The sequence below is a fragment of the Sardina pilchardus genome, chromosome 19 (genome assembly GCF_963854185.1).
Source record: "Sardina pilchardus chromosome 19, fSarPil1.1, whole genome shotgun sequence".
Lineage (NCBI taxonomy): Eukaryota > Metazoa > Chordata > Actinopteri > Clupeiformes > Clupeidae > Sardina > Sardina pilchardus.
In genome coordinates, this window is record NC_085012.1 from 10684342 (window position 1) to 10697470 (window position 13129).

The following is a 13129-nucleotide window of genomic DNA, read 5'->3' on the forward strand; positions in this document are numbered from 1 at the left end:
ATATTTATACATCCTGACATGTCAGTTCGCCATGTTGTCTAATTTCAAATGAAGACTATGAATGAATCTGGAGCGTTCTGCAAAGCAAACCGAATTAGAGAGCTCTTCAACTGGTAGCTACCAAATTATTAGTAGAAAGAAAACCCTCTGGGCTCTCAAGTGAGGAAGTAAAGTGGGCTGATTTTGCTATAAAAAGAATGAGAAGAAACGATCAGTCAACTCATAAAATGGGTATGGGCGAATGAGAATGACATCACTGCATGCATTTGGGGTTTACTGCAGGCTTTGATTTGTGCCCAAGATAGCATTTAAAGAGATCAGTGTTTAGAACAGCAGTAGTGTGTGTGTGTGTGTGTGTGTGTGTGTGTGTGTGTGTGTGTGTGTGTGTGTGTGTGCCTGTGCGTGTGCGTGTGCGTGTGTGTGTGTGTGCGCACACGCGTGTGTGGGCCTCAGAGGTTGGATGCCTGGACCAGCTAGCTGCTAAGGGCTACGACGAGGGAGCCATAAATCATTGTTCTCCCCACATTATGGAAAATGTCCAGCTTGATCCTTTTCATGTGACAATAATAAATAACTTGGACATCTTCTGCGGTCAGATCCAATCCAGTGCACTACAGTAAGAAGTGGTTGGAGGCAACACAATCGGAAGACTTGGCAAATATGTGTGACTTCATATTTTTATGGTTTTATGATGGCGTGATTTCTTCATCCTTAGTTGCCGATAAATAACTATATGCAGCTTACTGGGGCTTTATTTTTTTTATTGCCATGGGCGTGAAATACAAGCCCTATTTCCGAAGGCCCTATTTCATGAGGTAATATTATGAAGAAAAGTAGAATGTGACAAGACTCCAGCTAGCATGTGGCTATAATGAAGCTCCTCCCCTTGTTTCTCGGAAGTAATTCATCTCATTCAGGGCAGGTCATGCGGCTCCAGGGCTCAGGGGAAGGTCAGCATGCCAAGTTCACCGCCCACTCCCACTCTCCTCTACTCCCTCTGTCACCTCACCCCCAGCGCCCTGGATACTTATAGATTACAAATGCCTATCCCTTTACACAAAGTCCAAGTGAATGTCCGAGACGAGTGAGACGAAAAACAGCCACCGCTGAGATTTGGACGGTCAAACCGACTATGCCGCGACCAACCTTCAATTTTGTAAGGACCGGTTCGGGCGCCGAAACCAAAACAAACATACATGTCATGTTAATGACATCGATTTCTCAGCGCTCTGACAAGGCTAACAGGAGTATGACTCACAAAGGGACCATTACGGCCGTCAGGGTAGCAATTCTGCCCTTCCAAATAGCAAGGCAACTGAGCTACGGGTATTCCAAGCACCAGCAACCACAGTTTGATAATTGTCTTATCGATAAATAAACACGCAGCTCAGTGTGGTGCAGCCCATTTTTAAGTTTCCTGAACGCGAGGATCAACCGAGGGTGAAAGGAGAAGTGGGGGAGTTCAAAGCGGTCCACATAAATGAATGCACTATTCACCTAATCCTCAAGACCTGAATGGCCCAGTATGTCCAAATGTCCTCCAGGAAATTCCGCGACGGAGCAACCGGGCCAATTGCAACCGGCTTTTTGAGAGCAAACACATTCTCTGTCTGCTGTTTTCCTTGGAATAGCGAAGATAATGAAAACCCCCCTCTTTTCTGGCGGCACTGTATATAATCTTGTTGCTTACCCAGCGCTCTAAATTCTGCCTTGACCAAACAATGGTGGACAGCAATATGGAGGAGAAGGTAAACAATGGCTGGGCTGACAGCTCAGAGTGGAAAAGGTCCTGTCCTTCATAGTGTTGGTTGGGCGGTGATACTCTGACTGATCAGTCCGGATTTCTCCATACACACAAAGGTTCGTCAAGGGCATGAGAGGATAAGTATATCTGTATGAAATAGGGTGTAAGCCTGTGTTTGCATTGTGTGTGCTCTATATGTGTGTGTGTGTGTGTGTGTGTGTGTGTGTGAGAGAGGTACATGTGTATCTGGATCTTGGTAAACATTGGAGTGGGAATATGTGTGTTTTTGTAGTCCAGAGCGAGAGTACAAAGAGGGATAATGCGTTAGATGATTACTGTCTCGTGGGACTGTAATTCTTCAGATAAATTATTATTTCTATTATCATTATTGGATGAATGTGTCGACATGCACTTTTTCACGTGTGTGTGAGTGTGTGGGTATGTGTCTGTGTGTGTGTGTGTGTGTGTGTGTTTGAGTGTGAATGACATACAGCATGTTAGAGGCGTGGTTTAAGGGTCAACGGAGGAACATTTCCCATAGCCGGTGGGATTCCAGAGGCGCTGAAGTATCTGGGCTTTAGGGAACCACAAGATGGATCACCTGTGAGCTCATGCTGTAGGCAGCAGAGCACTCTACAAGCCCACACAGCCAACCCAACCCAGTCCTGTGAACAGAAACGCTACAGAAGGCTTGTTTCAAAAGAACAGCTTAGCACAGATTCCACAGGGTGCTGTATGTATGCCAGGCTCACTGAACAGCCGGTAAACAGCATTACAGAGGTATTCCATTCCTCTCAACATTTGCATTTAAACAATCAGAAGCACACCACCGGACTCAAAGGATGTCTATCGATCAAAGTCGCAGGGAAAGGGAGGGGAGAGAAGATGTTTTTATAGCTTTCAGTGTTTTACACATGAGTAATGAAAACTAATACATCCTTGTGTTCTGAATACAGCTCTTATATTCATTGCATACCTTGGGAACAAATGCTCTCTCTAGCATTCACTATTCAGTTCACCCAACAGAATACTCTCAAGTACTGTATTACTGGGCGCTTAAGTGATGAGCATTGATCATACAGGAAAAGATTCAAATACAGTCCTGGGGAGCCATGAGACACACCAACAACAGTGTTCTCACAAGCTTCAACGTTCATTACAGGAATCAACCAGTCTGTATTTAACCAATCGACCAACTGATGTCTGTATAATTGCTGGAGAGGCAAAGATCAGAGTGATTTTAATTGGAAGAGACTGCTAAACTGCTGCTATTGTCATTTTGGCTACAGTTGACCAGTGGTGGTGGTGCTTCTGGGAAAGAGCTTTGAGAGCATTTCCGCTGATGGTCTGTCAGTCCGCAGCAGGAATATACAAACATTTTGAGGCGCACGACACATTCTGGGGCCTCTAAAGAAATAAACAGACAGAGTTTGTAGTTCTACCCACCTCCAGAGTTGAGGAAGCGCTTCCCACTGCGAACAGGAGGGTACTTCTCTACGAGCTTCTTATCGGGCCAAATCAGGCCTTCGGCAGCAAACATAACCTTGTGATTGGCCTGCTGAAACTTCCTCAGCAGCTCTTCGGGGCTGCCAGCAAAGATAACATCATAGCTGTGGAGAGAGAGAGAGAGAGAGAGAGAGAGAGAAAGAGAGAGGAAGAGAGAGTGAGAGAGGAAGAGAGAAAGAGAAAGAGAAAAAAACATCTTAATCATTATAGGCCTCTGCTGGGAACATCCAAGCTGCCCTTGTCTCTCTAACCCCCTAGAGTCACTTACAGTATTACACAAGTGAAAAGGAATGCTGAACCACTCAGTCCTTTGGACCAGTTTACTTAATGCCAGCTGAAGATAGATAGTAAGAAACGTGTAGAGAGCTGTGGCCCAAATATCTCCATACGCTCAGCCTGATCTTCTGTATCAACAGAGGCACGCACATACTGTACAGTATAATCTGGACAGGGGGTGGAGGTGTTCAGGTGCAGGTCTTAAGGGCATACATTACAAGCACCATCAATATTCCTCAGCGTGAGGGCTACCGGTAGACTCATCAGCCCCAATCCAGGTGAGGTACAGTACATCTGGAGAGCATATGAAGTCAGCAGACATGTTGATGCTCCTCTGTCATTGGCATGAGACAAAGTCTCATCCCCCAGAATAAGCCTATTAAAGTCAATGGAAAAGCCAGTGGTGAAGCACTGTAGAGGTGGGTGCCAATTATCCGTAGCGAGAAAGAAAATCTCTCCACAGCTTTTCCTCCCTGAGAGGCTGAAAGGAGGATAGAGGGCCACTGGAGTGAATTTTCACTTTGATGTGAAGTTGAAGTGAGTTGCTGGGCGTGCACAAGAAACCCACAATTCATAAATTAATGTAGGCCTATGCGTTCAGTTTGTTATCAGTATAAACTAAGCTCTGATCTGGGAGCTTTTTTTTTAAGTAACCATAAATAAAGTAGCTTGCCTTCACCTCTCATTTACCTTTTGACGTGTAATTACTGGCTTCGTGGTTGGTCAGAGTCCTATAATAAGAACGTGTGTATGGGAGGGCATCATTTATCACTTTCTATCATCAACAACAAGCAGCTTGTGCAGCAGGTAAAAAAGCACTGCTGTGCTGAATTTCAACCATTTCACACTCAGATCGTTATAATTGACGGTTATGCTCCATTTTCTGGATTGCAGAGGCAGAAATGGGAGGCGTCTCACTTCAGACTCTCATTATATGTGAACGTCCTGCAATTTTGCATGGTATATAACTACGGGATATTACTGAAGGAGCATTCATTATGCCTGATTAAGTCAATTGACCTAAACGCTAACGTTTGGGTGGAGGCAATCGTTTACAAGAGCCCATAACTATCACTGCATTACATCTGAAAAAAAAAAAAAAAAGCTTTAGATCTTTTATTTTAGTTTGGCTGGCACCTAAGCACTAACACGCAAACACACGCACTCTCGTGCTCGCACAAATATAACAAGAGCTTAAATTGACGCTCTGGTAATACCAATGACCTTTTGCAAATGGCAATAAAAAGTCCACACCAAAAATGTGTGGCAGAAAGTGGAATTTCTTTTACTTCCTGTGTCAGTGAAGCAGTTCCAGTGAAAAAGTATCCTGATATATAACCATTTTGGTCATGGCAGAATGATATATAAAAGGGCCATCTGGTTTCAATAAAGAGTGAAAATAGTGCAAAAAAATGTACTTCTGCCCTTGTGAACCCTCTAATTCTTAATTAGCAACACCCCATGGAATACTGTATGGCTGCTGTGAATGGCCTATGAACGTTGGCAGATGTGTGCTAGTCTGAGGAAAGCAAGCTTAAACAAATGATTGCAGCGGGTGCCGCCTGCTCTTCCGTTGACCCCAACTGGATCCCATTTCCTGATCATGACACCTCCACATTCCGCACCTGTCCACGGTCAAGACCACCAGGTCCTCTTGGTCGGCGAGGCTCTCCATGGCCTCCTTCAGTAGTCTGACTTTTTGCCCGCCGCCGATGGACCTGCCCACGTCTCCGCCTCTCCAGTCCTCACCCATGCCCAGCACCTGTAACAACATGGAGAGCGCTGCCGGTCAAATCCTTCGGGTTCAAGGTGCATCTCCATTCGCCATCATCAAACACAGCGACAGTGGGGCACAGTGTGAGGGGAAGTTCATTAGAGGCAAACAAACCGCATATGGATTCGCTTAACATTCTCCCTGGATGATAGAACTGATTGCTGGAAATTGGAAGGTTATTTTGGGACTAATGAGCGTATTGGGGCGAGTTTTATGTAGGAGCCAGAATATAGGCTTGGCTTACCTTCACTGTATAGTTGAAGTAGTTTGCAGACTGCATGAAGCGAAGAAAGCCATCGGTTTCTTGAGTGGCAACAGTGAGTACAAGCAATTTCTCTTCAGACATAAAAGAGACACAGAGAGAAAAAAAAAGACAAGTCATAAATGAACACATCCAAAGCCTGTCAACTTTCTCCAGGCTCCCTGTGAAGCATACAACAGGCCTAACCAAAGGCATGAATGGATACTAGATCATACTCTTGAGTACAAGAAACCAGGAAAAATGTTCTAACCAAACTCCTGGCTCCATTTCCAGGAGACACTCCACCAAAATGTATATATGCTGTTATGTTTTTGCTCCTGAAGTAGAGGGTATACAGTTACTTCAAACCAGACCACAACCGAACCTCAGACCTATGTAAACACGTCACAAACTGCTACTTCGCAGCACAAGAGCATCTCGACATAAAGGAATATCTCAGGTTCCCGCAACATTTCCGCTAGGATCTGGAGAACACGGAAGACCAAAGGGAAGTGGGCGGCACAGTCTCACGAGAAAACAACTCCAAGGGCCAAGGACGTGATCTGGACATACTGTAGCCTGGGCAATCGTAAATCACCCTTTAAGAACCGGCTAGGGAACAGTCCCAGAGAAATCTTAAGAAAACAGCAATGTGGCGTTTGGGAACTGAGGGTTGTGTACACCATACATCACAGGTAACACTATCCAGTGAGGAGTGTCTTTGGAGTGTTTTTTTTCAGAGGGGTAGGGATGGAGGGATGGAGGTAGGGGAGGAAAGCTCCAGAGTGCGAGAGGAAGAAACATGGACAGAAGGGAAAGACATAGCCGTACTAGTAGTGTATCATAAACGGCTTTACAGCGTTGTTTTTCTCCCAGTAGTATACTGTGTACAGTAAAGTAAGTATACTGTCTCTGCTTTCTCTATTCTTTCACAAGCGGAATAAAAAAACTTCCGACTCAAGCATGACCAGTGGAAAAAACGAGATGACTCCTCTTGACGTAACCATCACACTACTATGTCTTCCAGAGACTTCCAGGAACACTCATTAAAAAAAAAAAAAAAAATGGGTGGAAAACTTAAGGGTGAAGCCGTAAGAGTCTTTAATATATTTTTGCCGTTAACCATTTTTTTGTGTGCTCTCTCCTTTGATCACTTGCAGGAAACCGTGATTTCACTCTCAACAACAATAAATCACTTCAACAGGCGTAGGGTTGGGGGGAGGGGGTAACGGATATCCCGGCTGAATCCTGAATCCATTTCTGAGAGCTGCGGAGTCATAAAACATGACACTGTGTCATGGCACAGCTATACCACAGGGGGAGATAAGGAAACCGTGACAATTTAATGTAGACTCGAGCTGTTACCGATTCACACTGCTTGGGGCTTTCTCAAAACAAGAGGTGGACAGCTGACACCTTGTACGACAGCTTATCTGATCAACCTGAGAATTGATTTATTCAGCTCCAGGGCAGGGATTCTTTTTCCATTTCTGCCAGATTTCTAAGAGCGAGTATTTGTGTTATATATAGTGAAATTCCACAAGCTGACTGTAGTGAAGGGAGTGGGACAGATAGTGACCCCATTCAATCTTGAACCCGGGTCTCCAGAGTATTGTTGTTTTGAAGAAATGAGACAGCTTTGTTGAATTATTATCATTTATAATTGCTAAATAATAATTGTTTATTAACAACTAATAATTCATTGGTAAATTATTGCAACACAGATTAAATAGGAAAGATCACTGGCATCATTCATCACACTTGTGCTATCGTGTGTTATAAAGCGTCGAGGGATTTTAATATTGAGAGTCGTAATTTTCTGAAAGAGGGAGTTCAAGCCAAGGCTGTTGGAATACTTTATCAAGGTGCACAGAGAACAGTGCTGTGGAATGGGGAGTTGTCCAACGGGGGAACTGATTTGAGTGAAGCCAGACACAGGGAGTTCGTGACTCAAGGTCCAGTGGGTATTCCAAAAAGAAACAAGCCTTTGCCTCTCATTTCCACCCCGAAGGTCGGCCCCCACACCCCCTGTCTGCATTGCTCTACCATTCGCTCACGCCGGTCTGCTTTTCTGCCATGATTCTATTATGGGGTGTATTAAGACTCCGTCTAGACCTGTAACCAGGCCACTGGGATGGCAGCCGACCATGAGTTAGCGCGAATCTGGACGGGAAAGACTCGAGTCATACCCGCTGAGCGCTACAGCGCGAGCCAGGAGAACACTGAGACGTGACTGTTCGGATGTGATCACATAATGAGCTCACAAATAACCCCAACCCCCCCGCACCACTTCCCTCTCTTTGAGATGTAGTGCCATCGGTGAGGGTAGAACCAACAACAGGCAGTGAAAGTAGTGGAAGAGCAGTAAAGAAAGAAGTCTATTTGTGTGTGTGTGTGTGTGTGTGTGTGTGTGTGTGTGTGTGTGTGTGTGTGTGTGTGTGTGTGTGTGTGTGTGTGTGTGTGTGTGTTTGTGTGTGTGTGTGTGTGTGTGTGTATGAAAGGAGGGGGGCTTAGCTGACATCTGTGGAGCTCGTTTGTAACCCTCACCATGGACCAGCTGTGTAGAGTCAAACATAAGGGGGCTGTTACCGTGCCATAGCATTATGACCGAGCTGAAGAGTCACGCTGCAGACACCTTCCCTCAAACATGCCGATAACACCGGTACCCCTCGACTACATTATGTCAGTGGAAGTTTCATAAATCTTGCCTGAGGCACCGTCTTTTTTCAGTCTGGAATTCTTTTGTTGTAATGAATATGAGGCAGCTGGAGGGAAACATGGAAGCTAAACTCACTCTGTTCATTTCTCCAAAACTGCTAAGGATCATTTCCTGTCTGAGTGAATGTAGACTGTAAGAGCCATTAGGGCTGCATATTGATCTAGTTTTGTTACAAAATATTCCTTTCTTACAATCTTATGTCAACTCATTGCAACCTACATTTGGAAAAAGTTGTTTTTGTTAATCATGTTAATAACGATTTCCACATTTGCACGCCTCTCATATTTCTCTTAAGCAGCTTCTTTCTGTTACTTTCAAAAATCAGGCTAAAGTATTTTCATGTGTGCTGTACACTGGTAGCCAAACAACAGAAATACCAAACTAATGATTTTAAGCTTTTCAAAACTGTAATTTTTCTCAATGTTCAAAAAACGTCTGGTTTCTTGATCGCCTCATCACTGGTGTTTCATTGCCTCAACATACACTATGGTTATAATGCCGTCTAGAGCTGTGGATATGACATGATGTCTACCCATCCCTATGTGGCATTTAGTATTTTAGGTTGAGCCGTCAGAGGCATCTGTCCGTTATTAGTTTTGACAGGCTGGATTGAGGAAGACCACAGAGAACCCAAAGGTTACAAGGCTCCCTACATAGTTTGTCTTCTTCTTCGTCTTGCCAGAGCCAGGCTGTCGGCTTGCCAGCCATTACTCAGCGCAGCTGAGTAGGATCGCTTCTCGCTGCCTTGCAAGGAACTGTACCATTGTACCACCTCCTCACATCAGGAATTCAAAGAATGCAAAGTAAGCCATTCCACTGTGTCGGGCAGCAAGTCTGTGAGAGCCCCTGGAGACAAATGTTGTCTACACAGCTCGTGAAATAAGACGACAAATTACTCCTGACCTCTCTGCGACCCCTTCTTGCCTCTTTGCCTCCTTGTTGTCTCATCGTAAACAAACAAAACCACTGGCAACTTGGTTGGCTGGTTCAAAGCAGACACACTGTTTTGTTTAGGTTTTTTTTTTCTGCAATCAAATTTCACCATAATTTCAGCAATCAAATTCCTTGTAGACACCGCTAATTTAAAAAAGAATGCTTGAATGATTTTGGGTCAGATTTAACCACCAAGCCTTTTTTTGGATTTACATGTGTGTACTTGCCAGGCTAAGAAGGGAAAGGAAGATCTTGTTTTTGTACAGTAGATTTTTCAAAATGTTGTAGGGTCTAGGACACAAGTAAAAGAACACTAAACACAGAGTTTCTGGCAGGGCCACTGTACCAGGGTGTAACAGGATTTAGCCCCAAGTACTAAGATGGCTAACCCTTTTTTTTCTCTTTCAACAATAAATCAGCTTTCAAAACATTAAAGTGTAAGTTTGGCGGAAATTGAATAAAATGCTGTTTTCTGAATGAAAATACATCAACTAAGCCGTGGAGGAAGTAATTTTCGCTCATCACGCAATACAGAGCTAGCACGGGCAGGAGCTACAGTCCAAAATAGCAAACAGTGGGTTAGCATGGGGCCAACAGCCACACGCTTTCAAAATCGCATTTTTAAACCACTAACATTGTTCAAAACAGCGGCAAACCTCGTCAGCAGCTTGCTCTAGGTGTCTACACATAAAACGAAGCACCAATCAGTCTGTAAACTTTGGAATAGTTTGTATACACGGAGACCGAGTGAAAATTACCTCCTCCACGGCTGAGTTGATGTATTTTCATTCAGAAAATAGCTTTTTTTTCAATTTCCGCCAAACTTACACTTTAAGGAGAAAAATGCTATATTTGGTTGCCAGGTCGTCTGCAGCTGAATTTGTGTTTTTACTCCAATTGGATCCCCTCTCTCCACCAGGCCTGCATTTACTGATGGTCATACTCTGTGAACTGCTGTGTGACTTTATTCCTTATGGTTTCTTGAAGACTGGCAACACAGAAGAATCCCCAGAGGATAAAATCACAATTAGCTTTCTATTAGTATATTGTTTTCTGGGTCAGGTTTTTTTTTTCCAACCTCTGAAGCATGAAACAAGAGACCAGAAATAAGTCACAATTTTGGGTGGAAAGACACAAATAAAACATTATGCTGAATATGCTAAGCCAGAAAAGTAAACCTTAATTTCTAAGTGCCTTTTCACTCATTAAATATTAATGCGCTCTCTCATGTGGTCTGTGATATATGATGATTTTCCCATGCTCCATATGTGAGTCCATTACTGTTTCTATTGCAGCGGCGTGTTTATAAGCCTCCATATCATAGGCTACATTGTCCATGTGTTGATGGAGTCCACAGGCAGTTCTGGTATTTTATGTCTTTTGAGGTTGGAAAATGCACTCACCAGACATCTTTTTTTAAAAAAGACCCAGAGACCCAGTACATAACAAAGTGTCATTAGAGTCTCAAATTGTGCCCCTCAGCATTATTGAAAATTCTACAAAATGATCATGTTCACATTCAAGCATCAACAGTAAGTCAGATACTGTATGTTATCATTTGAAACTGTGCACAGCTGCAGTTTTGAAGAATGAGGGTCTCGTTAGTGCACCTAACACTAACAAGACACTAACACCTGACGAAGACCAGCTTTGGTCGAAACGTTGAGTAAATGAATCACTTTTTAAATTTTTCCGTTTCTGTTTTATCCTGCACCTGTAAAAAGTTGGATGTGCGTGCACTCTCTGCAACTTTGTCTTGTTAGTGTAAGCAGACAAGAAAGAGTGCTTGACATCCTCCTGCCAACAGCTCCAAAATCCAAAGGAATTCTCAGACACAGAGAGAAGGACTATGCTACTCATACTATGACTCACGGCCCACGGGTAGACTTCTGCTTCCTGTCCTACTGAAAGTGCTAAAACTATAGTCCCCCTGTTCCTTTATCTCATAAGAACTACAGGCCAGGCCAACAGTACGAGTCTTGTCTCTCACGTCTATTATGTCTTGGCTCAGGGCACCTTGGCAAACCCAGAATGAGTCTCGAGAAAAAAAAAAACGTCTGCTCAAGTTTCTGCTCTCTCTTCTTTGCATCTGTCCTCGGGGTGCAGATGGCCAAGTCGCCGTGTTCCATTCTTCAGAAAGCACTGACATGGACGCAGTCGGCCAAGAACGCATTTGTGCCAGGTGGCAGGTGAATTTCTTTCTAGGTCTACTTCACAAATTATCTCTCCTCTGAGTAGGATATGGAGGATAGAGGGGGGGGGGCAGTTGGGATTAGGATCAACATGTGAGAGTAGAATTTATGTTCCACCTGTTGCCATTCATCATGGACTCAGCCGCTGACGCTAACATGACCTGTCTCAGATTTACAATGTGTTTGTGTTGCTTTTCTGAAATTTCATCGGTGTGTCAGATGTAAAGCAACCCATGTATTAGAGCCAGTCCTCGCAACCACCAAGAGTTATAATTCAAAGTGAAATAAGAAGGCACAGCGGGAGCCGAGGAAAGGGGATGACTATTCTATATGGATGTGACTTACTAGCACTATTACACTGATGGTGGTCTCATAAATCAGCCCTGTAAAGCCTGGTATGGCATGAGATCAACTCTGGCACAGAGAGCTGTTTGTTAGAGAATGGCTCTCTCACCAATCCGTCCAAATCCGACTGGGCTTCCCTTCAGCCCGTTCGTCGGAGGGACCAGAGAGCACTGCTCCAGGACCAGGTAATAAAGTGTTACACATAAACACCCACCTCTGCCTGGCATGGAACTCTATGGGAGAACACTTGCTGTAAAGAAGTGAAATTCTTTCCTATAAATTAAATCCGACAATGATAATTAGGCTCATTAGGGCACCACTGCAGGTTTATATGGCGATATAAACCTCTATTTCGACCACGATGTAAGAATCGTACTCAGACATACAAACATACCAAGAATGGCTCGGTTCCCTACAGTGAGCGAATAGGGAGAAAATCTGACCACCTTCAGAACTGAACGGCATTTCTTCCCATTTTGTGTCGCAGCTTTGGAAAGAGAACAGAACAGGGCTCGAAAGCACCTTAAGAACATACCCGCCGTTCCTTTCTCTATATATGGGCATGTATGCTGAACGACTCTCTCTTTGCTCACCCCCACCCCGACAAAAAAAAAAAAAAAGATGCCAGACTCGAGCTCACCCTACTATTACAACGAGAGGCAAACAACCTCACAGCCTCAAAACGGGAAGAATTTTAACGTGACCACAGGGCAGCAGTGGCACACGAATGCCAGCCACAGTACCTGTGAGCCTGGAAAGTAGACATGGGGGCACAGACATTCCTTCTCGTAACGTAACAACCACCCCAATCTCTTAGCAAGGTAAGTGAGCTGTCTAGTGGCTTGGTGCCACTGCCTACACTAAAAAGGCCTCACTTTGACGTCTCGGCACTTGGACTAACCTGGGAGCGAACAAAACAGATGGCAGGATGGCAGTCGTTAGTCAGACATTATTTCAGCTGTCCGCAGCAAAAAATAGAATTCCGTTTCTCGCGGGCCCACAGTGCTCTCCCCATGATGGGTAAAACACACACACACACACACACACACACACACACACACACACACACACACACACACACACACACACACACAGAGACAGGGCTCCTGTCTGATCCAGGGCCGCTTGTTGCACATCCGCAGTGGGGCAGCGGGCCTCAGATTACATGTCTGCATCGCAGCCGTAGAAACCTCAACCTTGGAGTACTGCATGACATCATCGGCATCTGCCCAGGCTGTAACTTACGAGTCTCTCTCTCTCCGCAAAATGCAGGACTTGGGTTAGCACACACTGGTGTGTCCTTTTATTTACTTTTCCCATAGTGGAAAAACAATCAACAGGGTTAAAACGAGAAAGTGTATGGGCAATTGGGTGATGTCACGCACCCATTCAGAGAGGT

General features: G+C 44.4%; 1 protein-coding gene across 3 annotated transcripts in view; it reads right to left on the reverse strand.

Annotated features, from left to right (window-relative positions):
• Positions 1-13129, reverse strand: part of plod2 (procollagen-lysine, 2-oxoglutarate 5-dioxygenase 2) — a 37626-nt gene that overhangs the window by 19015 nt on the left and 5482 nt on the right. For all 3 annotated transcript variants that reach the window (XR_009936363.1, XM_062521234.1, XM_062521233.1), the window contains exons 2-4: positions 5545-5636; positions 5152-5288; positions 3191-3354 (exon numbers count right to left, since the gene is read on the reverse strand). Coding sequence is in view for 2 of the 3 variants with exons in the window: in XM_062521234.1 (XP_062377218.1) it covers positions 3191-3354; positions 5152-5288; positions 5545-5636 (393 nt within the window). In the remaining variant the exon portion in view is untranslated. The remainder of the gene's footprint in view (positions 1-3190; positions 3355-5151; positions 5289-5544; positions 5637-13129) is intronic.